Here is a 23,190-nt window from a genome sequence, read left to right as displayed (position 1 = left end):
TCTGCAGCCTGCGTGGTGACAGACTGGGGAACATTGCTAAGATGCTCTGACTGAATATTATGTTGCTTTCTAATTTATGTTTAGCAGTTTAGTGAAGACAATTTCTCCAATTTTGGCACCTTTTTCTGAGTACGATCTGGTGGGTCATGTTCTAGGTGGAGTCTCTTCCCAAGTGTGCCTTGTATTTCTCTGCAGAGCATCTTCATTCCCTGTATCTTTTCTCCTAAGGAATTTTCTGTTTCAAACAGAGCTAGAATATATTGCTTTTCTAATTGGTGGCCTGGATTACTTCTACCTTCTTCCTCTTCTGCTGGAATAGTTTTTTGTCAGATGCTCTGTGGTGCTGAGGGAAACTTTATTGAAGTGGGAATTATTTGTAGTTCTGGAGGTACATAACGATTTTGATCTTACCTCTCTAGACAAGAACTTTATCCGAAAGAAAATTCATTATGTAAGAAGTTGGGACCACTTGGAAGTGCTTAAATGGCTTCCTGACCTGGTGACCCAGGAAAGGAGATCTTGGAGGAGTCCTGGTTGAAGCTGAGCACTTCACTTGCACATTTGCAGCATTTACACAAGTTCACCTGAAACTTTTCAGGGATGGCTGAAACGATGCTTTAAAAAAGAAAAAAAAAAAAAAAAAAAAAAAGGAGATATGTGTGGGAAGATCAGTAAATTTAGGGATTGTTCTTGCAGATGTGTAGAATCACAGAAAATCACAGAATCATAGAACTGTTTGGGCTGGAAGGGACCTTAAAGACCATCTTGTTACACCCCCTGCCATGGGCAGGGACACCTTCCACTATCCCAGGTTGCTCCAAGCCCCGTCCAACCTGGCCTTGGACACTTCCACAGCTGGGGCAGCTTCTCTGGGCACCCTGTGCCAGGGCCTCCCCACCCTCACAGGGCAGAATTTCTTCCTAACATCTAATGTAAACCTTCTCTCTGTGAGTGAAGCCATTCCCCCTTGTCCTGTCACTACCTACCCTCAGTAAAAGCCTTGTAGAAACGTGATTCAGAGTTTGGTAGTGGTTTGAAGTTAAAAAATGAAAAGTGTGAGGCCTCTGCCACACTTTAAGTGTTTATTCTCCCCTACGGAGAAGGGAGAAGAATGGTGTTTCCCCCATCCTGGCTTTATGTGTCTGTTCTTTTTGCTCTTTCTCTGTTACCTAGAAGACAGATTTTGTGGGGAGAGAACTAACTTAAAGCTTGGTTAAAAAAAAAAAAAAAAAAAGGAAGGGAAGAGAAGAGAAAGTCCAGATCTGCTTCTTCAACATAAAGAGTGACAAATTTCAGTTTAAAATCCCTGGTGACTAACCCCAAAATTTTTTAGAAAAGTTCTCACTTTGAAAGCAAAAGCCACTGCTTTGTCAATGCGTGTGGGTTTTTTTAAGAAGGAAAGCTCAGACTTGCCCTGAGCACCAGCAGGGAGGGAGTTACTGGCTCCAGCCCAGTTCTCAGGAGATTGTCAGTTTGGTGGCTTCTTGTACAGAGTGGTTGATAGAAGCTGCTCAAGATGCCTTCAGCCTGCCAGCTGCAAAGATAATATGGGTGCACCAGGGCAGCATTCATTGTGGGAATTTTGTAGCAAAGAGAGGCACTGTGGCCGTGTTTTTGGGAACGCGAGCTGAATCAATAGGAATCTTGTGCAGGTTTGGAGTTCTGCTTGCACTTGTGTGGGGGTGGAAGGCGCTGTGCACGTCCCCTCACCAAGGTGTCGTTGCTGTGGCTCGTCACCAGCAGCATCCACGCCTGTGTGGGGTTAGATCTGCCAGGATGGGATCGTGCCCAGATGGGATCACGTTGTGGTCCTGAGTCTGGTCTGTGGCTCAGCTGTCAGGATGAGATGGGTGAAGTGTTTTGTATCCCCATCAGTGTTTCTGAGCGGTGCCTGTCAGTTAAAGAATCGCTGCAATAGCTTTGCTGACGCACAGAAATTCGGGCTAAATTTTGAGGGTTTGTTAGTTTCACTTCTCTCCTTCTTCCTTTCATAGGTGTTTGTTTGCTCCATGCATTGGGGTGAGGGAGCGTTTTCAAGGGAAGTGCAGGGGATTTGCAGTTACATCATTGATTGCCTTCTGGAAAAGACCACAGAGGAGATGTGTAGGATGAGGTGATCTCTGACAGTCTGTTCCAGCCCTACCTTTTTTTTTTCCAGGATCTTATTTATAGTCTGCTCAGTGTCTCAGAGTTCAGCACAGGACTGTTCACTCCTAGACATGTTCTAGGGAAGTTGCATGACCTTGCATGGAGACCACAAGATGGGAAGTGGGGACTTCTGGCGTCTCTGTGTCATGCAGTGCTTGGACCAGCCCTGTGCAGCCGTTGTATCTCGGGGCTGTTGCAGTATCTCTACGTGGGCCAGCTTGGGACCAGCCTAAGTCCTTGGCACTGGGTTTTCTATTCAGCTTACAGTCCATTTCCATCTGCAACCTCTCCTCAAGGGTCCAAGACTCTTTGTAATTTGATCAAACAAGTGCTTGTGACACTTTTTAAGGTGTCCTTATCTCCAGTGCAACACAGTGGAAAAACCATGGCCAATAAGTATTAAAAATTGGCATGTTTAAACATGACAGCGCAGTAATAGTATTAAAAAATCTGCAGAAGTTGGTACAAAAACCATCAGCTTGTCTGCTTAACTTTTATTTTTTCTGTTTTAAAAATGATTTAAATATTCCTAATTGTGGTTATGAAAAGCTGTGTGCGTGCATGTGTGTTTCTGATGATAAAAACTCCAGGAAGGCCGATGTATTCTGCTCAGTGTATGTCTGTACAACTCAAAGGTTTAGGTCTTTAGTGCTTTGCTGGAGCAAGTGTGACTTTTGCTTCAGCAGAAAGGTCATCTGAGGTGTGGGAGATGGGAGAACGATGTTGTTCATAGTATTGACTGGACAGTGTGTGTGTGATTGCAGGCTGGGCTGGCAGAAGGCACGGCAGCTTGCTGAAGGCTAGTTTGAGCAGCCATGGCATGGCCATTTAGCTCAATCAACTGTTGTTTGGGGGGCTGCTGAAACAGAGAGAACTGCTAGAGCTGGAGGTGGCAGAACAGACCCTATCCCATGGATGCAGGCACTGATGTCTCAGCCCTCCCATGCTGTGTTTTCCTCCTTCCTCAGTAGGCAGTGCTTTCACTCTTCACTTCTTTCTTGCTCTTAACTTTCTCTTTGTATGCTGAGAGCTATTAAGGAAAAATTAATTCATCTTAAGTTGCAGCACTTTACATTCTAATAAGACACATCAGGCTTTCTAGCTCAGGTCTTAATATTTTTGAGAGGTGTCTGAGTTAAAAGGTGCTCATGGTCTCCTTCTCCCTTTCCTGGCACTGCACCTGCTGTACCCAGGGCTCAAATTTAGGGTTTGGACACCTGGGGAATGTGGGACTGGACCTGCACCACACCTGGGATGTTGCAGCTGTTGCTGCAGCAACAGGCCAGGAGTTCATGGGCTCTGGGCTGAGGCTTTGAGCACTGGAAGTCGCTGGGCTGGGAGGGAGAATGAGTTCTTTATGATCCCTCAAATAACCTTCAAAGGTAACGGAGTCAGTCAGGGGAAATAACTTGCCAGTTACATTTCTTTGCTAGGTAAACATTTTTCTCCTTTCAAGTGTGCTCAAGAGAGAGGTACAGGTTGTGGGGAGAGGTAATATCTTTTATTAGACCAAATGATAGAGGTGGAAAAAACCAGGCTGCCTTTTAGGCACATAAACCCTTCTTCAGAAGGAGCAAATTTTAAGCTTAGCAGGGAAACTGCTGGAATAATTGGCCCAAGTTTAATTCAATTATGTTAATCCGTTAGAGGAAAATTAGTGTTTGTGGAGCAAGGGGCAGGGTTAGTAAAAAAGTTGTGAAAGTTTGTTGTGGGATGAGAGCGAAACCTGGTACCTTTGAAGTGGTGAGGAGTAGCAGAGCTGCAGGCGTGCAAAATTTTCTTAAATGTGGTTCGTTTTGCTTTATAAGGGTCTAGCCAGCCCCTGCTTGCAGCTCTCCTAGACTGACTTTAATCTGCAAAAGCAAACGAGAAACAAGGGGTTTGTCATGAGCAGTGTTAGGTTTATGGTTGGGCTCAAAGATCTGTGTCCTGCTCCAGCATCCCAGTCACTGGCTGGATGTGAGGGGCAGCAGCTGTTTCCCGCAACTCTGTCCTCTTCAGCAAATCTTCACCCCACCAAATGCCACCCAATTTCAACCCAGACATTTGTTCCATGAGCCAAGAAGGGGTGAAGTCTGTGAGGTGGCTGCACCTCCATGGGTTGTGCTCTTGAGCTGCTGGAGGTGAAGAGGTGAGAGGAGGAAGGAGAATGACTGCCAGGATGTCAGATGGGGGAAAATTGGCTTCTTAGCTGGGCTTTGCCACTCTCCAAGCATATGGGGATGTACAGGGGACTTGTGGTGACAAGTGTGCCCAGGGATGGGGCTGTGGAGGAGAGCAGGGTGTGCAGAGCCTGGGAAAGCTGTGCCGGTGGCTCCGGCCCCGTGGAATTTTCCTGCGCGCGGTGCTGTCAGGGCTGGCTATTTCGGGAGTGGAGGCTTGTGGTGAACCACAGACGTAACCTTGCTTTCCCTCCCTGCTGAGCTAAACCAAACACCTTTTGGATCCTGAGTCCTTTTCCATTGCAAAAGTCCCTGGTAAGCCTTCAGGACAAGGGAACACGGGCATTGAGCCACAGTGCTTCACAACTCGTCAGGAGAAATTTCTTGTGTGATTTGTGGCCTAACCACTGAAACTTTTACATGTGATAAAACTTGCCATCCCAAATGCTCTGGTTTTGGTGTTTGCCAGGTACTGATCACTCAGGGTTTTAAGGGCATCGCTCTCACCTCTCCTAAATGGAGGTGCAGTCCCAGTAGCTTTGCCTTTTCTTTTGGTTTTTCGTGAGGAAATTCAGAGGGCACTTGAAGTTCTTCATGATCTCACCCTGGCTCTCGAATAGGTTCTGCCATAACACATGGATTTATGTGCCAGGTTAGTCTCTTTTGCTGTTTTCTCAATGCCCTCATTAATTAATTAGTTTTAGCATGTCTATATTACCTTGGAGGTGTGTGCTTGTTTGTGTGCATGAGTGTTTGGAGACTGGTTGCATCTTGTCATTGGTGATTTGATTTAGTTATATGTGTGATATACGTTTATAATTTTAAAAATAACTGGTTTAGCTTTTTAAAAACAGATTCTTGCCCTCCCCTCCAAGCCCATTCCTGAGCTCTGCTTTCTGTACCCTTTTGCAGGGGGATGTAAAAGGAAGGGCTCGTTTTGATCTAAACACAGTCTCCAATTTGGCTGTGCAATTTTTCCAGTAGCTGTGTGGATCAGCTGAGGGGTAGAGGGGGAATAGGAGGCAGGAACTCATTTTTATCCCCAAGAAAAGGGGTATGTGGGATGGTGTAACTGTGCCCTAAACCCACAGATGCTCTGTTGGGCACTTGGTGTGATGGACATCTGTAGCTGTCAAAAGCCTCTGATGGGTTTGGTTTTGTTTCTTTTCACAAGGCAGTTACTGATTGCGCTGTAAAAGTGAAATTAAAAATCCAAACTGATGTCATTTGTGGAGAGCAAGAGTCGAGCATCCATTTGTCAGGTAAAGGATTAATAATTTCCTCTGCCTGGTGCACCCTTTAGCATTATAATTCTTTGATAAGAAGAAGTGTGCTTACAAGAACCCCCAGCACATCACAGCACTGGTTTTCTATGTGAGTTTGTGTGTCCTGAGCTCAAGACATTAGTGAGCAAACTCTTGGCAAGAAATCCTGCATATCAGGAGGGTCTTTCCTCACTTCCTCCTATATAATTGCTTTGCTTGACCTGCTGGGCTGTGCCCTGCCCTTGAGTCCTACGCAGGGGTGACCTTGGCATCCCTTGGGTGGGGTTGCAGGAGGGAGAACGGCAGCAGGATCCAGCTGCTGGTGAGCCTTTGCTGACTTGCAAAGGGAACGTGCTCCACTGGTGTGTCTGCTGCACTGCAATCTGTTCTGGAGGAGGGTAATTGGATAATTTTTCTCTTTATCAGATTCTGGACATGGCTCCAGATGGTGGCAGAATGGTTTGTGCATGTGGGTTGGATTTATGTGGAGGTTTGTCTGGATCTCACTAGATGGGTGCAGGCAGCGCTGTGTTTGCCACAGATCATCCACAGGCAGCCCTTCCAAGGGGATGAGTTGCACAACAGTATTTGTTGCTGCCTGTCAGAGTGTCTGGGTCCCTTCTTTGCTTGCTTGGGGGCTTTTGTCATGGTCCAAGTCAGGCTTCTGAGTCTCTGGCTCACTGGGGTCCTTCCTAGTTTTGACTGGGACAGTCAGTGATGGTGTTTACTTACTAATTGATCCCTTCTGTTAAGAATCAGAATCATTTAGTTTGGAAAAGACCCTTGAGATCATCAAGCCTGTGCTGTACCTCTGCCCCCAGTTTCTTGTGCATGGCTTGAATCCTGGTGGATGTCTGTTCATAGTGTTTGCAGGTGCTGAAGAAACCCCACGTCAGGGTTTCTCTTCATCTCCAAGCTTTTTCCCCCTCTGGCTTTTGGAGAAAAGGCAGCATGTATCTTCACAAGCAAGTTCTTTGACACCTGCTCTCACATGGGTGAGTGTTGTTGTGTTCCCTGAGAGACCTGGCCTGGTCTGACACCTTCTGGGAAGGCAGTGGGCAACCCAGGTGGCTGCTGGTCTGATAGATGTGGACTTGCACTGTAACATGTGGGCCAAGTTTGCTGTTGCCCCCTGCTCACACAGCTAACCGACATGAAAAGGTGCTTTGGCCACTGAACATTATGTGCTTCTTTGATGTTTTCTCTTGATAAAAAAAACCAAAAACCAAACCAAAAAAAGCCACTGGAAAGAGCTTTAGGAATGAACGAAGTATCACTCTAGTGGCAGAAGCTATGTATTTCCATTTACTTAAATGAAGAATGGTTAAAAGGAGATGAAATCACAGTCTGTGAGTACTTGGAGAAGATGGGGAGTGTCTATTAACAGAAGGGTCTCTAAGATACAGGGGTACCAAGATCTAATGAGTAGAATACAAAGCAAGCTGTACTCTCAAACTGGAATTGAGGTATTTGTTGCAAAGAGGTTACTGCAGTAAGTGCAAGAGCTCTTCAAGCTAGGGCTTTCTGAAGAGGCTGTTTTGTGTGATTCCAGGTCAAGGTTGGGATGTGGAAGTTGCTGAAGGAGTTGCTGTGCCCTTTGTATACAGCCAGGAAGGCCAGATCCAGTTAAGTCCTCTCTGAATTTAAGCTCCTTTAATGTGCTTAGCTCTGGCTGCAGACTTGTGTGGTCTTGAGCAAAGTTTTTGTCTGTCTCAGATTCCTGTCCATCAAATGAGACATAGAACCCAGCCCATCTCCTTTCCTCCTGACAGCGTAGCTGAAACTCCATCAGGAATTCCATCAGGGCTGCCCTTTGCAGGTGCTGAGTGATGCCAGGGGAGTGAGTCTTGTCTTCCAGTTCAGGTGCCCTTTGGTAAGAGATAAATGTTGTATACCAGTCAAACCAAAAACTGTGTACTTTCAAAAAAAAAAACCCAGAGAAAATGAAAGGCTGATGTCTCTTCAGAACAAAGGCAGGATAGTCAGTGTCATCGTCATCATGTGGCTCCATATTTATTTTCACTGTGTTTTATTACATTTCAGTATTTTTTGTCACTATATATTCGAAGTCTTGCCTTTGAAAGGGCTTTTACTGAATGTGACAGTGTTTCTGTGTGGCTCCCCATCCTCTCTTCATCCCCCTCTCAGCCTCCACAGAACTCTTCCCTCTGCCTGGGGATATCCCCAGTGGCTCCTGGAGAGGTGGATGCTGGCGGTGGAGGGTGCTGCTGGAGTTTACACAGGCAGATGCACTATCAAGCATCAGGGCTGTGAAAAGCACAGTGGGATCTTCAGTGACCACAAGTGGTCACATCTGTGGTTTTTCTGTGGATCCAAGTGCATGCAGGGCCCTGGAGCTGCACGCTCCAGCCTCGCTCAGGAATGACTCACAGGACAATATTCTTCCCTCCTGCAACGCCCAGGACTTTTCCCAGACTCTTCTCAGCCCTGGTTCTGCCTGGTGTGTGTGTGAGAGGCCCAAATCAGAACTCACCATGTTTTACAGGACTCTGCTTTACTTCTGCAGGCTTTCCTGTGGGCTTCATCCAGCTGCTGCTGCTTTTTTTTTTTTTTTTGCAGTGTTGATGGAAGCAGCTTCATGAAACTACCGTAAGCTGCCTCTTAGCAATGACCTATTAGTGAAGCCAACAATAACAGCAGTGTCTAGACCATCTGAACACAGCTAAATTATTCCTTTGTCCCTTCTTCATTTGCTTTTTCTCCTGACTCTTGAATTGTTTTGGGTGGTCCATGTTGACCTTCAGGCTTTCTATTTCTCCCTTTTAAATTTTTTTTTTCTCTCTTTTTGAGCAGTGACCTTGCTGTACTAAGACTGAAAGTCCAGGTTCCTCTCTCCCTCATGCAGACTGGAACCTAAGGCCATGTAGCAACGCCGGAAGCGTGTCTCTGAAGGGCAGAGAGATGTGTCATCTGCTGGCTTTTTGATTTCACTCCCTGGTTGATTTTGATGCCTCAGATTCGTACTGGTAGTGCCTGGGACTTGTGAATCTTAACATCTTGCAGAACTGAAAACCTGATGAGAGAAGGAGGCATTCTGGGTTTGATGTAAGATCCTGCCAAAACGGATGAGTGTATTTTAATAAAAATATAAGCCCTGTCTACTGGAGCTCCACTGGTCATTGCTTCCTGGGAGTGCTCTTGGCTTTCTGCTCCTGTGTGTTCCTCTCTTCTATGTTGCTATGGGTATATCCCCCCACCCCCAAACCTCTGGGAAATTAATATCTTTTGAAACATCTATTATTTTTGGTTGGAAGTGGTCCTTGGTTGGGTGGGCTGGCAGTGTGATCAAACAAGATTTGCCACAGGAAGCTGATTTAAAAAGCACAAAATTAAATGTGTTGGTGGAAAGTAGAGAAGAAAGAAATGAGTTTCCTACTAAGGGAAATAGCTGAAAATAAAGACAGAGCTGAGGATGGAAGAAGAGACACTGGGGACAGAGGGACAGTACTAAACGTGATTTATTTTTATGTTTCATTTTTGCTGTCTCTGTAATCAGCTTTTCTCTGTCGTGATCTTCCATGGTAGAAATAATCCTGTTTACATGTTGTGTTGGAGAGCAAGTGGGATTTGCTGTACAATTCATCCTGTCAACCCACAGTACCTTAAGTGAATTTGTGCAAAATGATGCCAGAGTGGAGCTGGGCCAGGAGGTCGTTCAGGAGCAGGAACCTGCTCACGTTGCACAAAGATTTCCAGGAGGCTCCCAAGTCCATCTGAGCTCCGAGGATACTTCATCAGTGTTGTGCAACTCGCAGCTGTTTTGTTCTGGAGCCATGGCAAAGCCTGGGGAGGTGTTTGCTGTGCAGCCTCAATGCTGCCTTCTCACAAGGCTGAAGAACATTTGGGTCCTGCCAGGGCTGGATCAGGAGAACAGGATTTTTCCTGTCCCTTGGGCCCGGGATTCCTGACAATTGGCATTTTGTCCCTGGTAGAGCCATCCATCCTTCACCCTCTCCTGGCTCAAACCAAGCCAAACAGAGAAGGAGCAGCCTGTGACACCCCTTTTGCTGGAAAGGCTTGGGAGTGGCATTTGGATTTAATTATCCAGTTAGCTTCAGTGCTTGTTTGAATTTTGACTGCACTGGCTGAGCTGGCTGCGTATTTCCATGGAACAAAGTTCTCCACCCTTCTTGGGAGTCAGCTTGGAGACCCCAAGAGCAGTAATTAGGATGGGCAAGAGGTTCAGTCTGGAAAGTATCAGTCCCTGTGCAAAGCTGTCCTGAAGAGGACTGGGAAGTGTCGGTTTTGCAACCGATGATGCAAATTGTGCTGCTGCTGCTCAGAAGTTGCTTCAGAGCCTGGTGTGGGGGGTTTTGTTTTGAACAGCTTTGGTCATTGCCTCTCTGAAATTGCAGTTCTCTTAGAGTAAAAACACACTGTTAAAAGCAGTTGAAAAATACTTAAGCACATAGAAATATGTTAGTTCAAGGAAATACTGTATTTCTGCTTGTGCTTAAGTCATCTTTCACCCTCTGGCAGCAGAAAACAACCTTTCCTGCTTGTATAGGAAGAAGTTTTCTTATCTTATTTTGTAGCAGTTGTGTCATTTAGTATTTTAGTTTTTTGACAACAAACACTCATGTTTTGTAGTTAAAAATCCTCAAAAGCTTTTTAGAATGCTCTTTTGCATCAGTTTTTTTAGTAGATAGAGGAATGAGAATGCTGATTTGACAGTCAAATACAAGAAGTAGCTTTTTCTTTTTTTTTCCTTCCGTACCTATTCAGGACAACTGGAGCTCAGTTTTACACCACTGATTCTGGGCCAATTAAGTTGATGGTTGGGTATTTCTGGAAACTGGCTGAATTTAAGCAGTTACTGAAAGTGAGTGGATTCTCCTTGCTTTGCTATATTTGGAGAGATGCAAAAAGTCACTTCTGGCAGAGATTTGTAGCCTGACTTCCTAAGAAATGTGACTTACCATGAACTGGCTTTGCAGCACCAGGAATTTTTAAACCTGTGTTTGGTGGACTTGGAAGTCTGTTACAAAAAGTTTTGGCAAAATTGTTGTGTAGATAGAGGAGGAAGACAATGTCATATAAACCAGGGCACTGGTGATGGTTTACCAGAGATTCCTCTCCTGGAAGATGCTGCTGGCCATGGCCAGGGAGGTTTGGAGATGGGAGAGGGGTGGTGAATTGGGTGGTTTTGCTACCAAAGCCAGGCTCTGCCTCTGCCTGCTGGCCCTGTTGGCCCGTGACATTACAGATTGTGTTTTGTGTCAGGCAGTTCAGGAAACTTTTGTTGTCACTCGCTGGAAAAAAAAGAAAGGGGTGAGGGGCACTGTAGAGATTAGAGCTTTGGTGGAAAATTCCTGGAGGGCGGCGTAAGGGGGTTTTGTTTTTGTGGGTTTGTTTTAGCTCGTCCCTCCCCCTGTTCCCTTCCCCCTGCACAGAAAAAAAAAAAAACCAAAAGCTTTTTTTTCTTCTTTTTTTGTGTTGGGTAGTTTCCTACTACAAAATCTCAGTGGAAAACTATGGTTGTCCCAGAGGTCCTTTAAAAAAAAACAAACCAAAACAAACCAACAACAACAAAAGAAAAACACCCCAAACCCAAACTGTGGGGACATTTTTGATGTGTTTCTTTTTTGTTGTTGGTTTTTTTTTTTTTCCTGAACTAGAACTGAAAATTGTCTTGAGTTTTTTCCTGTAGCATTTCAGGCTGTGCTCCCTGCCACCCCTCTGGAAAAACATACCCGTGCTTTTAGAAAGTAGGGAGATGTGGAAGGCAAAAGGGATTACATTTTAATGTACTTTGGTATGAATTATATTATTTTGCCAATTAGATATCTAATATGGATGTACAGATATATGTTTATATATTAAATATGTATACACACATTGCCTACAGGAAAATGTAGGCTTTATCCAGATAGTTTGGTGTAGGCATTGGAGATCATTTCTGAGCTCTGAAATGTGAGACTGGATTTTAAGCATTTTCCCCCAATTTTTCCCCTTATTTCTTTAATATGCTCTGGGAGCACAGCACGCAGGAGGAGTCTTTTTCTCATGTATTTGGGTTTTTTTTCATAGCTTCAATCTTGATAGAACCCAGCAGGAGGAGCAGAAAAAGAGGAGAGGATGTTGTCTCTGAGCACGAGGATCCAGGACATACACCTCCTTGGGGAAAGATCCTCAGTATTTGGGCCCAGTCCTGTCTGATTTCATACAGTTTTTGTAATTTTTCACATATTTGTGGACTTTGAGTTAAATCTGAAGGCTGGCCTGGCACAGCACGCAGGAGGAGTCTTTTTCTCATGTATTTGGGTTTTTTTTCATAGCTTCAATCTTGATAGAACCCAGCAGGAGGAGCAGAAAAAGAGGAGAGGATGTTGTCTCTGAGCACGAGGATCCAGGACATACACCTCCTTGGGGAAAGATCCTCAGTATTTGGGCCCAGTCCTGTCTGATTTCATACAGTTTTTGTAATTTTTCACATATTTGTGGACTTTGAGTTAAATCTGAAGGCTGGCCTGGCGTAGGGGTGTTTCTGTCCCTGGAGACACTAATTTTCAGACAAGATTTGTAGCTGTATTCGTATTTCTTACAGTAATAGCTGCATGTGCCTCCCACTTGCCTTGACTGTACCACAAACATGGAGTGTGCAGTGGGTTTTCACTAACGAGCGTGCCCTGCCCTAAGTCTTGACAGGGTTCTTAGTTCTTGCAGTTGGTATTTTCCAGTGTAATCCTTTATAGCTGCTTTAGAGGCCACAGATGCCAAAGTGTTGAAAAGAAGGAGATTGGTTTCAGATACAATGGGTCCCTCAAAGTTCTCCCATTACTGCAGAATCAGAAATCCCATGCAGGCTTCCAGTGTCTTCTATGCAGCATTGCTGAGTTTCTCTCTTTTCATGGATTCCTTGGCCTCTCCCCTGGTTTCTCACTGCCTCTGGTTTTGCAAGTCAGTTGTGGGTCTTGTCCACCTTTAATGAAGGAAGAGGAAAGGCAGAGATGAAGAACTGTGTTGTGCTCCCTCACCTGCTGCTGTGAGTTTGCCAGGTTCTGAAAGGTTTCTGTCCTGTAGAGCATCAACTTTCACCTCACAAAGTGGATCCACTGCCATGGGCAGTGATCCCTGCCATGGGCAGGGGCACCTTCCACTATTCCAGGTTGCTCCAAACCCCATCCAACCTGGCCTTGGACACTTCCAGGGATAGGGCAGCCACAGCTTCTCTAGACAATCAGGGCCTCACCACCCTCACAGAGGAAAATTTCTTCCTAATATCCAATCTAAACCTGCCCTCTTTCAATTAAAAGGCATTTGCTTGTGTCCTATCACTGCATGCCCTTATCAAGAGTCCCTCTCCAGCTTTCTTGCAAGCACTTTCAGGTGGGGGCAATGAGATCTCATTATTTGTCTGTGATGTAGGAACCTGTATTTTTTAAGACAGGATGGGCTAGAAGAGACTCTGGTGTGGTCTTGGAAGGCCTCTCTTAATAGGAAGGCTTGACATTGTGTCTTTTGATCCATTTGTGCTGAAAGTTTATATTTGCAGTGCTATATTTTCACTCTGCACATCCGAGGGCAGGGTTGTCTTCCACACTTCAGTCGTCTCTTCTTTTGCAGATGAAGAAGAAGCTCTGCACTCTATTATGAAGGATTTGGCAGCGTTGGGCAAATGTGGGGGGCTGCTGGACAACAACAGGAATAAAAACAGTGTCCACTCCAACAAACAGGTAAGGCATTGCTTCTTTAGTCCACCCCAAACTCCAGCAGACCAAAGACGTGGGCTTGGTGCTTGCCATGCTGGCAGAGCAGAGTTTAAATGTTAGAACTGAAGTTAACAGGTGCTCAGCACATCAGAAATATCATAATTTTACCAAGTTACAAGCTTCATGAGCTCTTTTTGAAGGGCTGAAAGGAAGTTACAGGCATCCCTATATCACAGAGAAGCAGAGAAGAGTGATGCCCCAAATTATTCACAAATACAACAACTGAGCCTGAAACTGGGTTTAAATCTCAATTCTTACCTCAAGGCACTTCTAACTGTTGTTTAGCTCTGAAAGCAGCAGAACTTGTTTCAGGCTGTGCAACTTCAGTACTTGGATAAGTCAATTGTTTTCTATTGACAGCGTTAATGAAGTACAATATTTATTACGTGCATATTTTACTTCAGATATTTGAAAGATAGGCTGCCAATTCTGAGCTGTAGACACCCAGGCTCTTTGGGGAGGAGTAATGTCATTCTTATATAAAGTGTTTAATTATTAATTACTGCTGTTTTTCTTTATGCTCCTAAACCCAAAGGTTTTGGCCCTGTTGCACATTCAGAGTTGTTTTGGTGAGCAAAAAACGTTGTCCCTTGAGCAATGTCAGAAATTGTTTGCTGACATCAATACAATAGCTGAAGTGGATTTAATAGCCTGCTTGTGTATGGAACAAGTGTTATGCGAACGTAAAAGTTGTGAAGAAAGAATTCAGTTGTCAAAATAGCAAGAAAGAAAGGGAGAAAAAGATTAGGACAACTGGAGAAGTATGGCAGCAAATCCACTTGGAATTCCACCTCTAGTGCTATGGTTTAGAATGAGCTTGCAGTCAACTCTGCAATTGCTCGATGCCTAGCATGGAAGAAAACAAATTGTCATTTACTGTTGTCATGCGTTTTTTAATGGCACTTGTGCTACAAAGAAGTCTGGGTGCAGAGAGGAAAAATCCCTTCCCGAATCCCTCTGGACTTCCCAGCCATATGCAGACAAAAACACGTGTGCATGTCTTGTTTCAAAGTGTGTCCTGGCAGTAGCAGCTGTCCAAGTTGAATCACTGGGTTTGTGTTCAGCTCATGCTGAAATAAGTCCAAGATGTTTACAGAACTGACCAGAGAAACTCGGGGCTGGCTCCCTGCAGCTGCAGGCAGAGCAGAAAACCCTGTGCAGCTTTGGATGGCTCCGAGGGCAGCATCTTGTGTGTGGTGGTGGGTGGAGACCATGCTGAGCCAGCTCGGGTTGCTTTCAGGGTAGCAAAACTTTTCAGGCTCCTCTTAAATTACACATTTGTTTTGTGCAATGGGGGAAAATCCCTACTGCTGTTTTTGAGACCTGGGCTGTTAATGCAGCACATACACAGTTAACCAGATAATTAGTCAAAAATAAGGAAAGTGGTGGTTCTCATTGACTGAATTCTTATCTGCATAAAGTTGGCATCTTGCAATCAAGTCCCTACCCACAGCCCATCCACTCTGCATCTTCACTTATAAATCACTGGTGGAGTTACGCCGTGCTCTGGTATCAGCTTTAGAATAGTTGGCTGCCACTTGAGTTTGATTTTTATTATAGCAGGAATCAGACTTTCCTTCTTATCACAGCGTTGATGCTTGGAGGAACACTTCCCCCTTCATGATTTTTCTTTTTACCCATAAGTGGAGCAGCCGTAGCTGCATGCTCAGGGCTGCTCAGAGCTCTCTGATGGAGGAGATGTGGATGGTCAGGATCCCGCTCTCCTCGCGCATCCGGAGCTGAGGGTTCAGACCAGCAGGCCCCAGGAGATGAAGGGCGTTGGAGGATGTTGAATTGTTGCCTCACTAAATTGGACTGGCTGGAACACGTCTGGCTCGCGGGATGGCGGGAGGCAAGTTTGGGACGTGGGGAGTGGCCAGAGGAGGTGGAATTAGTGGGGACTTGGTTCGTGTTTGCAGCTCAGTTTAATCAGCTTGTTTGGGTCACTTTTAGGAGTTTTGTTTCCTTGTTTTTTAGGACAGAAATTGATGTGGGGGAGAGATTGCTTTGGAAATGCTGTCATTGTGCTGGTGGTTTGTTGTTCCTTTGGCACTTGGTTTTCCCTTTTTATTTTTTATTTTTCCCTGTGGTTAGGTTGGCTGGTTGGGCTGAGGGATGCCCTGCAGTTTCCCTTCTTGGAGGGGGAGTGAGGCACAGGGGGATTTTGGTGATAAAATGTCCTCTTGGTTATCTCATTGTTGGTGCCTCTCATGAGGCCCTGCAGCAACCTGCTCACGTTGAGCTACTTGGGTCTGGGAGTTCAGTTGTTAGATTAATAAAATAATATTTCTTTTTCTGTGGAAAAATGTTTTTTCTGAGGCATGGGAATCCTTTAGTCAGTGTTCCAAATTTCCACTGAAAGACAGAGTTAAACAAGAATGTGTTGGCTAGCTAGCCAGTTCTCTGTGGCTTGCTGCAGTGTTTTGGTACACAGAGAAACACAACTGAAGTGCTATCTCATTCCTGTCTCCTGGAGGGCTTCCTTAGTGCTCTCTGGACACAAGCTGAAGTTTGAATCCTGCCAGATTGTATTCCTGGTAGGCCTGGGCCACACAAGAAAACAGCCTGTGGTGGTGTGTGCTCCAAAATATTTCTTTCCCAAAATATCGATAGTTTTGCTTCAGATCATCTTAAGAAATGAACATCCTTTGGCAAATTTCATGAAAATCCTTCTTTTCTTAGTTTTCTTCCCTCACAAACGAGTTTAGGGTGAAGGTTGGATTTCTGGATGTGCGGTGCCTCATGGCAGAACAAGCTGGAAATGAGAACAGCACAGTGTGGATGATTTTCCTCCCTTGAATTGCCCAGGCAGCTGGCAGCAGATGTGATGGCTGAGCTGGAGTCTCCTGAGTCCTGGTCAGGTGTGGCAGCCACTACATCGTCCTGCCTCTCTGCCTTGTGGGAATTATAGGGGCACACATGGACGCCCTTTTCCTTCCCCATGTTAAAGCAGAGCCGTTCTTTGGGAACAGAGGGATCATTCTGACAGTGCTCCTAGAGCAACTTCTGCACTGGTATTCCTCTGTTATGCCTTTAATCACTCCGTGATTCCTTGTGCATCCTCTGGCATGGCTGGAAGGAGTCCTTTCAGGCTATCTCTTGGACTGAACAAAGGAGTTTGTTTATAAAAATGTCTCTTAAGAGGGGATGGAGGAAACAGAAGAATGAAGATCTGCATTAAAGAATAAGAATGGAAACCCCAAATAATTAAGAAATCCTGAACAAAAGGATGGAGGGAGAAAAGAACAATTAAATTAGCATTTATTTTGTATTTATTTCTGTGCACATACATTCATTTCTATAAATAGCACTTGGCAACTGGCAGCATGAAGCTGGTTGTCAGTGGGCCTCTGTCACAGCCGATGACAGCCAGCAACTCCTCTGCCACCCTAATCATGATGGCAAGTTCTCCCACAGCAATTAAATATTTGTAAGAAATGTTTCTCCACTTACATCAAATGTCAGACTGTCCTAAAAAGTTGTTCTTCTAGTAAATTACCTCTGGACTCTCTTCTATTTGGCAAGCTGGATGCAAGACAAGGCTTGCTCATAACTCTGGTAAAATACAGCTCATTTTGTAGGGCTCTCTGTGGGTCTTTGAGCAGCCTGAAAAAGGAGTTAGGCTTTATCACCTGTTTTGTATTTGGGGAATATGATGTGGATGGGGGAAGATGGGAATCTGCAGGGATTTCCCCACCTGGGGAGCAGCACTGACTGGGAGAGCCTTCGCTGGAGATGGCAAAGGCAGGGAAGTCCCAAGGACTTAAGAGGCTTTCCCATGTCTGCATGTGGAGCTGACTTGGATGAGAAGAGGGTGATACCAATGAGAAATCCAGCTGGATAAAAGCTATTCCTTGTCAGGTGGGTGGTTTTAGATAAACATTTTGAAGCCTGTGATTTCTGCTGCTGTCTGAAACAGAAATGTCTGTAACAGGCAGCAGTGACCCTTCTAGACATCATCTTTCCACTGCCCTCTGAGCTGCTCAGGTGCTGGACTTGCTTTCAGAGGAAAGCAAGCTGCAAGAATCCAGGGGGACTGGGATATATCGTGCTTTCCACCCCTGAAATGAGAAGGGGACAATGCCAGACAAACTCCTTTCTGTCTGATTGCTGAATAACCCGGTGTGCGTGGGGGTTCTGTGCAGATAATTCCCAATGACGTGGATTAGTCATCTCCTCTTGCGGTCTGGGGCCGCGCTCCAGCTGTCTGGCGTGTAAGGAACGTCCTGCTGCTGAGGGCAGGGGCGAGCACAGGGCTGATGCAAACAACCTGCACCTTGGGGAAGTGTAGGAGTCCCCCCAGCCTGGCCCTGTGGTGCTGATTCCTCTTAGCCAGTGCCAGGAGCTGAGGAGGAATCCCACCGCTTTGTGGCTTTGTACAAAGGGAGTAACTCGAGCGCTAATGCCTGCACGGCTCTGCGGGGTTTTCTCAGTGTTTCCTAATCCAGCAAGTAGAAAATAAGAGAAGTGAAAATTATCCCTCTGATTACCCTGTGGCACGCAAAAGTGAGTGTATTTCATTGCCCCTGTATTACCCAAGGGGGAAACTGAGGAAAAATAAGTGCCTGGGGTCTCGTGGGTGGATATGAGTAAGGCCGGAATGAGCCCCTCTTGGACCAGCACCAAAGGGAATAGGAAGCCCCTTGTGATGACTTTTTCTGACCACAGAGGGGTTTATGCTGAAGTCAGAGGCTTTGTCCCAGCTGGTTTGTGAGGCAACTGTGGATTTGGGTTGAAAAAATGCTCCAAAAGCCCCATCCCTGTGATGTCTCAGCATGGGCAAAGCTGTCCTCTGGTTGGATTTGACAGGAGCAGCTTTAAAGCAAGCCACAGAGGTGGGGTCTGCGCAGAATGCTGTTTCTGATGGCAGCTGAGTTTAGGAGGAGGAGAGGACATGATGGGGGGAATCTTTGAATTTGTGCTGGTCTGGGATTTTCCAGAGTGGCAGTTTTAGTTGTTTTGGTGACACAGGCATGGAAGGGCTGGCAGGGCTGGCTCCTCTCCTGGCTCCCTACCTGCCTCTGCCATTAGCCTTCTCCATGGGCATTGCTCAGCTTGGACTTGTACCCCAGTTTGAGCAACCCCCTGGCTGTTCAGCAGAGAGGGTTCTTAGCACCTTCTGCTCCTCCAGAGCCACTTCCATTTTAGGACTAACAGCTTGTTTTCCTGCTCTCTGTGTGTGCTTTTATTACAAACAGCAGTCAGCTCTTCAGGGATCTCTGTATAAGATCATGATTCACCTCGTTTGGAAACACTTTTTCCATTCTTTTCCAACGTTTTCCTTAATCTAAACCAGCACACAGGGCTGTTGCTCCAGCTCTGAGGGACGGAGCTTGGCCAAGCCCGCTGGGGTATGTGGTCCCCAGCCAAGAGGCAAAGTTGCCCCTTTTGTCTTCAAATTCCCATTGAATTCTCTCTCTGAGGCTTGGCAGTTGTGGTCTTTTCTCCGTGGAATCAGAAGTTTTGAGGAAAGAGCTAAAAATACCTCAAGGAAAGCCTGGAAAGATGGCAGTGGGTTTGTGGCCACGGCAGTGGATTTGCTTTTTCCTTTCAGAGGAATATGGCAAGAAAGAGTAAAATACCATTTGTTAGCAGGGCTGGAGGAAATGCCGGGACAAGTATTTTGGAGAAGAAATTCTTGTAGAAATGAAGGGAATGACTGTGGTATTTCCTGTCAGGGCTGTCGCTGGTTTTGTTTGCGTCGCAGCAGGGTCTGCAGGCGCCAGCCGGGCCGTGGGCTCCTGCGTGCCCCGCGTCGTACGGAAACGCACACGGAGAGGGAAAGCTGCTCAGTACATACAGCCCAGGAGGCCGAGCACCTCAGTTCTGTGCCTCTCTCTACCACTGTTCTGCTTCAGAGAGTGAATCACAGAATGGTTTGGGCTGGGAAGCTGTTAAAATCCAGCCTGTCTGCTGTGGGCAGGGACATCTGTCACTAGACCAGGTTGCTCAGTCCAACCCAACCTTGAACGCTTCCAGGGATGGGGCATCCACAGCTTTTCTGGGCAACCTATTCCAGTGTCTGATCAACCCAAGAGCAGAAAATTTCTGCCTTATATCCAACCTCAGTCTAGCCTCTTGCTGTTGAAAACTGTTGCCCTCATCCAGTCACTACTGGACCAGGTAAAAAGTCTCTCTCCATCTTATAAAGCCCCTTTTATACATTGAAATGCTGCAATAAGGTCTCCATGGAGCCTTCTCCTCCCTAGGCTGGGCTCTCTCTTCATACCCTTATCCAAAGCCCCTCCTGCCTTTGTGCCTCAGTTTCCCTTGCTTGCTCCATTACCTGCCTGAAATCTCACAGTGCTGATGAAAATGTTTAAGTGCTCTGCCAGAGCTCAGGGTTTAAGGCTGGTGCCTGTGACTGGCCTTACTGCTCTGCTGCACTGTATTTTAACACAGGCCTTTGGATGTCACAGCTTGTTCTCCTACATCCATTAAGGACCTCTTGGTTGAAGGAGAACAGGGCTGCCCTTGACCTCATGTGACACCTGATGGGAGGGACAGTAAATAATACACCTGGCTTGTGCAAGGGGGAGTCACATTCCTCACAAGATTGCAGAAGTGAGTAGGGCCCAGCAGCCTCTACCACCCACACCTCTTCCACCTCGACATTTGCACACTGTGTTGAGTTCCTGACAGAGAAGGTACTGGTCCTGCATTCCCCCTGATTGTTCATTTGAGTCTGGGTGCAGACTCACATGAGGTTCTGCTCCAGCTCTTGGCAGTGCCCCAGGCTCCCTGTGTAATCTTAAACCAGTTGCTCCAAACCAGACTTCCATGGGTGTTAGAAATCACAGCCTGCTCCAGCATTTAGGAAGTGCTTTGCATCCCTTGAGATTTCCTAGTACTTTGGGCACTGCCCACTCTTTTTTTTTTTTTTTCTTTAAAAGAAAAAAAGTATTTGTTGCTGATAGCAGTGATGAATTCAGCTTGAGCTGTGGGTCAAAAATATCAGCAAGACAAGGGAAGTCTGAAAAATTAAACTGTAATCAACTTCTCAGACTGATAAATATTAATTTATCCATCTTCCAAACGCTTGCTAGCTAAAGGTCTTGCTTTCCTTGAGGGAGGCAAGAGGTTAATGTGCTTTATACTGAAGAAAAATGTTATCATATTAAGTAATGAAGTGGGTTTTCATTTCCCTGTTGCAGTCAGTGTGTTTGTGGCTCTTCTCAGGAGCAGAGCAGTGTGGGGCAGCTGGCGTCCTTCTGCTGGCATCGGGCCATGGCACATTAGCCTTGTTGTTGATGTAGAAGAAAAGGATGCAGCAGGGTTGTGGCTCTTTTTTTTTTATTTTTTTTTATTTTTTTTTTATTTTCTTCTCTCTCTGGAGCTTTAGACAAGTGTTCTGACATCTTCCAGCCACAAGCTGTTTTTCCAAACTTGTTTGTCTGTGAAATCTGTGATGCTCAGCACAACCAGGCAGCGTGTGCTACATCCCAGCTCGGTGCAGCATTTGGGGCTGTGCTGAAAGTGAAACCTGTGTTTTGAAAGGTTTCCTGCAGTGAGGCCAGAGCTGTGTGAGCTCTTCCCCTTCCACGTCCTGCTCCTTTGTAAGGAGAAACCTCAAAAGTTCCTTGCCCTGATTTTTTTTCTCCCTTTCTTTAGAGAAGGGTTTTGTCGTGTTACAGTCAGTGAACCTACGCTGGCCAATTTATTGCCAGCATCCAGGAGGGATGAACCAGCTAGGCCTGCTCAGAGAGGCATGTGCAAATAAAAATTGGCATAAAAGAGCCTATATCTTTTCTTTTCCAACCCAGGTAATCCAAGGTGGCAACCCCACCTGTATTTGCCTGTCTCTGCAGAATGACTTGTACCTTCAGCACTAGGTTGGTTATGGTCATCTCTTCTCCTTTTGAATTTTGGACTGGTTTAGAATTAATCTGGTATTTTTACAAGTTGGGCCTGGTTCTGGAAATAAACCTGGAGACTGTCCAAACTTTGTGGGTCTGGGGAACTGGCTATAGCCACTGAGGTGATGTAAGTGCCTGTTTAGCACAGGCCTGTATCACTGCTGGAGTGCCCCATTTGGTGACTGTCCCAGCACTGGTTCTTCCCAGCCCTTCCGAAAACACAGAAAATGCCACGGGCAGAGATAACAAGGATGCGTTTTGGGTGATCCAACGTGTTTACCCTGAATCTGTTTAAGCTTTTCAACAGAATTGCCTCCAGCCTTGACTTCCTGAATTTCGGTGGGTGTTTGCAGAACTCGAAGAGCTGTCAGTTTAAAAATAAACCGAAGGGCGCCCGTCCAGCTCGTTTTCCTCATTAGGAACAAAGCTGTTTCATTGCAGCTCTGCTTTCCCTCTGAGAGGATGGAAAGTGTGCCTTCACATGCTGGCAGCCCAGGCCCAGAGATAAGTCCTGTGCTCAGGAAGGGCTGTCACCCACCCAGTTGGGAGTTATCCCTGTGAGATGCCGGCGGCGCGGGACCGAGCCCTCCCTGGGGTTACACCTCGGAGGGAGGTGGCCAATACTTCTCTCTCTATGGGAAGAGAACTGTTTGAAGAGGCTTGTGGGCACTGTGGGGGATAAAATGCTGGTTAAGTGGGGTGACTAGACCTGGTCTGGGAAGTAAAGAGGGTTTTGATCTGTGTTGGAGACCATCAGAAAGTCCTGGAATGATCTAAGGGATGCTAGAGGGATGTTTGGCTCAGACTTGGTCTGAGAAGCTGAAGGAATGAAAAGGCTCCTTGTGGTCTTGATTGCTGCTAAATATGCACAAATAGAGGATGGGAGAAGTGGCTTTTACTGGTCCCTGCACAGCTGTGTGCCCAGTGTGCCTGTGACTCCGCTGGCTCTTCTTTGGGCAAATGTTGCGGTTTCTCTTGAGGTGAGCAATGGGTCAGTTCAGGGTGGACATTTGCTGTGTATTGGGCCTGATGCACTTTGCATTTTGTAGGTTCTAACAAAATAGCAACCAGCCCTACAACCATCTTAGCACTGTTGGCTTTAAAATCCTAGACTGTCTCCACTTGCGTTAGAGAGTGCTTGCCTTTACTTCTTAATTCTTTGCCCCAAATATTCCTGTGTTATAGTAAATACCCTCTGAGCTTTGTTTTTTTTTGGGTTTCTAATAGAAAAGTACTGGGGTGAAACCATGGGAAATGCTGAAGGTGGACAGGCATCGGACACATAACATGTTGGCCGCTTTGATAATAGTGCCTTGCTCCCAAGTGAGCTCAGGACATTCACAATTTTTCACTTTATGAATGCATTTGACTAAAACAGTTGTACAGGTGTGTATCTTCTTGCTTATAGAAGAACTTATTTTTTGACAAGCACATTCCTCAGCAATGTGGGGTGTCCCAAAGTCTGTGAGTCCACCAGACAGCTTGGCCCTAGATAAACAGATGCCTAATGGAGTCAGGGGAGTCTCCCTGGGAACTCCTGTCAGCTGTGGATCTCTGGGTCAATCCAGGATGCAGTTTGGGACCTCACCATTCTCTGCTTTTTCTTTCAGCAGCGAAATGTCAGGATCAAGTTTGAATATGAAGGAGAGAAAAGGTAGGTACCCAGTCCAATCCCCCATTAGTACAGGGATAAATTACCTTTCCCCCTCAACACTGTCCTGCTGACTTCAGCCAGCTGCAGATGAGCTCACAGCAGGATTCATTCCCCTAAAATCAGCTACACTTTTATATCCAAGAGCCCTGCCTCGTCATCCCATTTGCCACAAGAAGCTCCTGGGATCTGCATGCAGGCAAAATGGTTCCAAGCTGGAAGTCATTAAATGCCTCTTTTACCAGGGACATTGGGTGCACACTTGGATCCTCTTCTCTTGTTAATTCTTGAGCCCTGCTGAACCCCAGTGGAGCTGGAACTCTACAGAAATGTCCTTTGATTAGCAGTCCATGACACTTACTTAAGATAACCAGA

At 45.9% G+C, this 23,190-nt stretch overlaps 1 protein-coding gene across 3 annotated transcripts in view; it reads left to right on the top strand.

Annotated features, from left to right (window-relative positions):
- Positions 1-23,190, top strand: part of LOC104686414 (mitogen-activated protein kinase kinase kinase 3-like) — a 76,199-nt gene that overhangs the window by 21,148 nt on the left and 31,861 nt on the right. For 2 of the 3 annotated variants that reach the window (XM_039549436.1, XM_039549433.1), the window contains exons 3-4: positions 13,163-13,272; positions 22,775-22,818. In XM_039549436.1, coding sequence (XP_039405370.1) covers positions 13,163-13,272; positions 22,775-22,818 — 154 coding nt within the window. The remainder of the gene's footprint in view (positions 1-13,162; positions 13,273-22,774; positions 22,819-23,190) is intronic. The other variant, XM_039549435.1, reaches the window with a different exon arrangement.

Source organism: Corvus cornix, chromosome 2, assembly GCF_000738735.6.
Source record: "Corvus cornix cornix isolate S_Up_H32 chromosome 2, ASM73873v5, whole genome shotgun sequence".
NCBI classification, from domain to species: Eukaryota; Metazoa; Chordata; class Aves; order Passeriformes; family Corvidae; genus Corvus; species Corvus cornix.
This window is presented reverse-complemented; position numbering and strand designations above follow the sequence as displayed.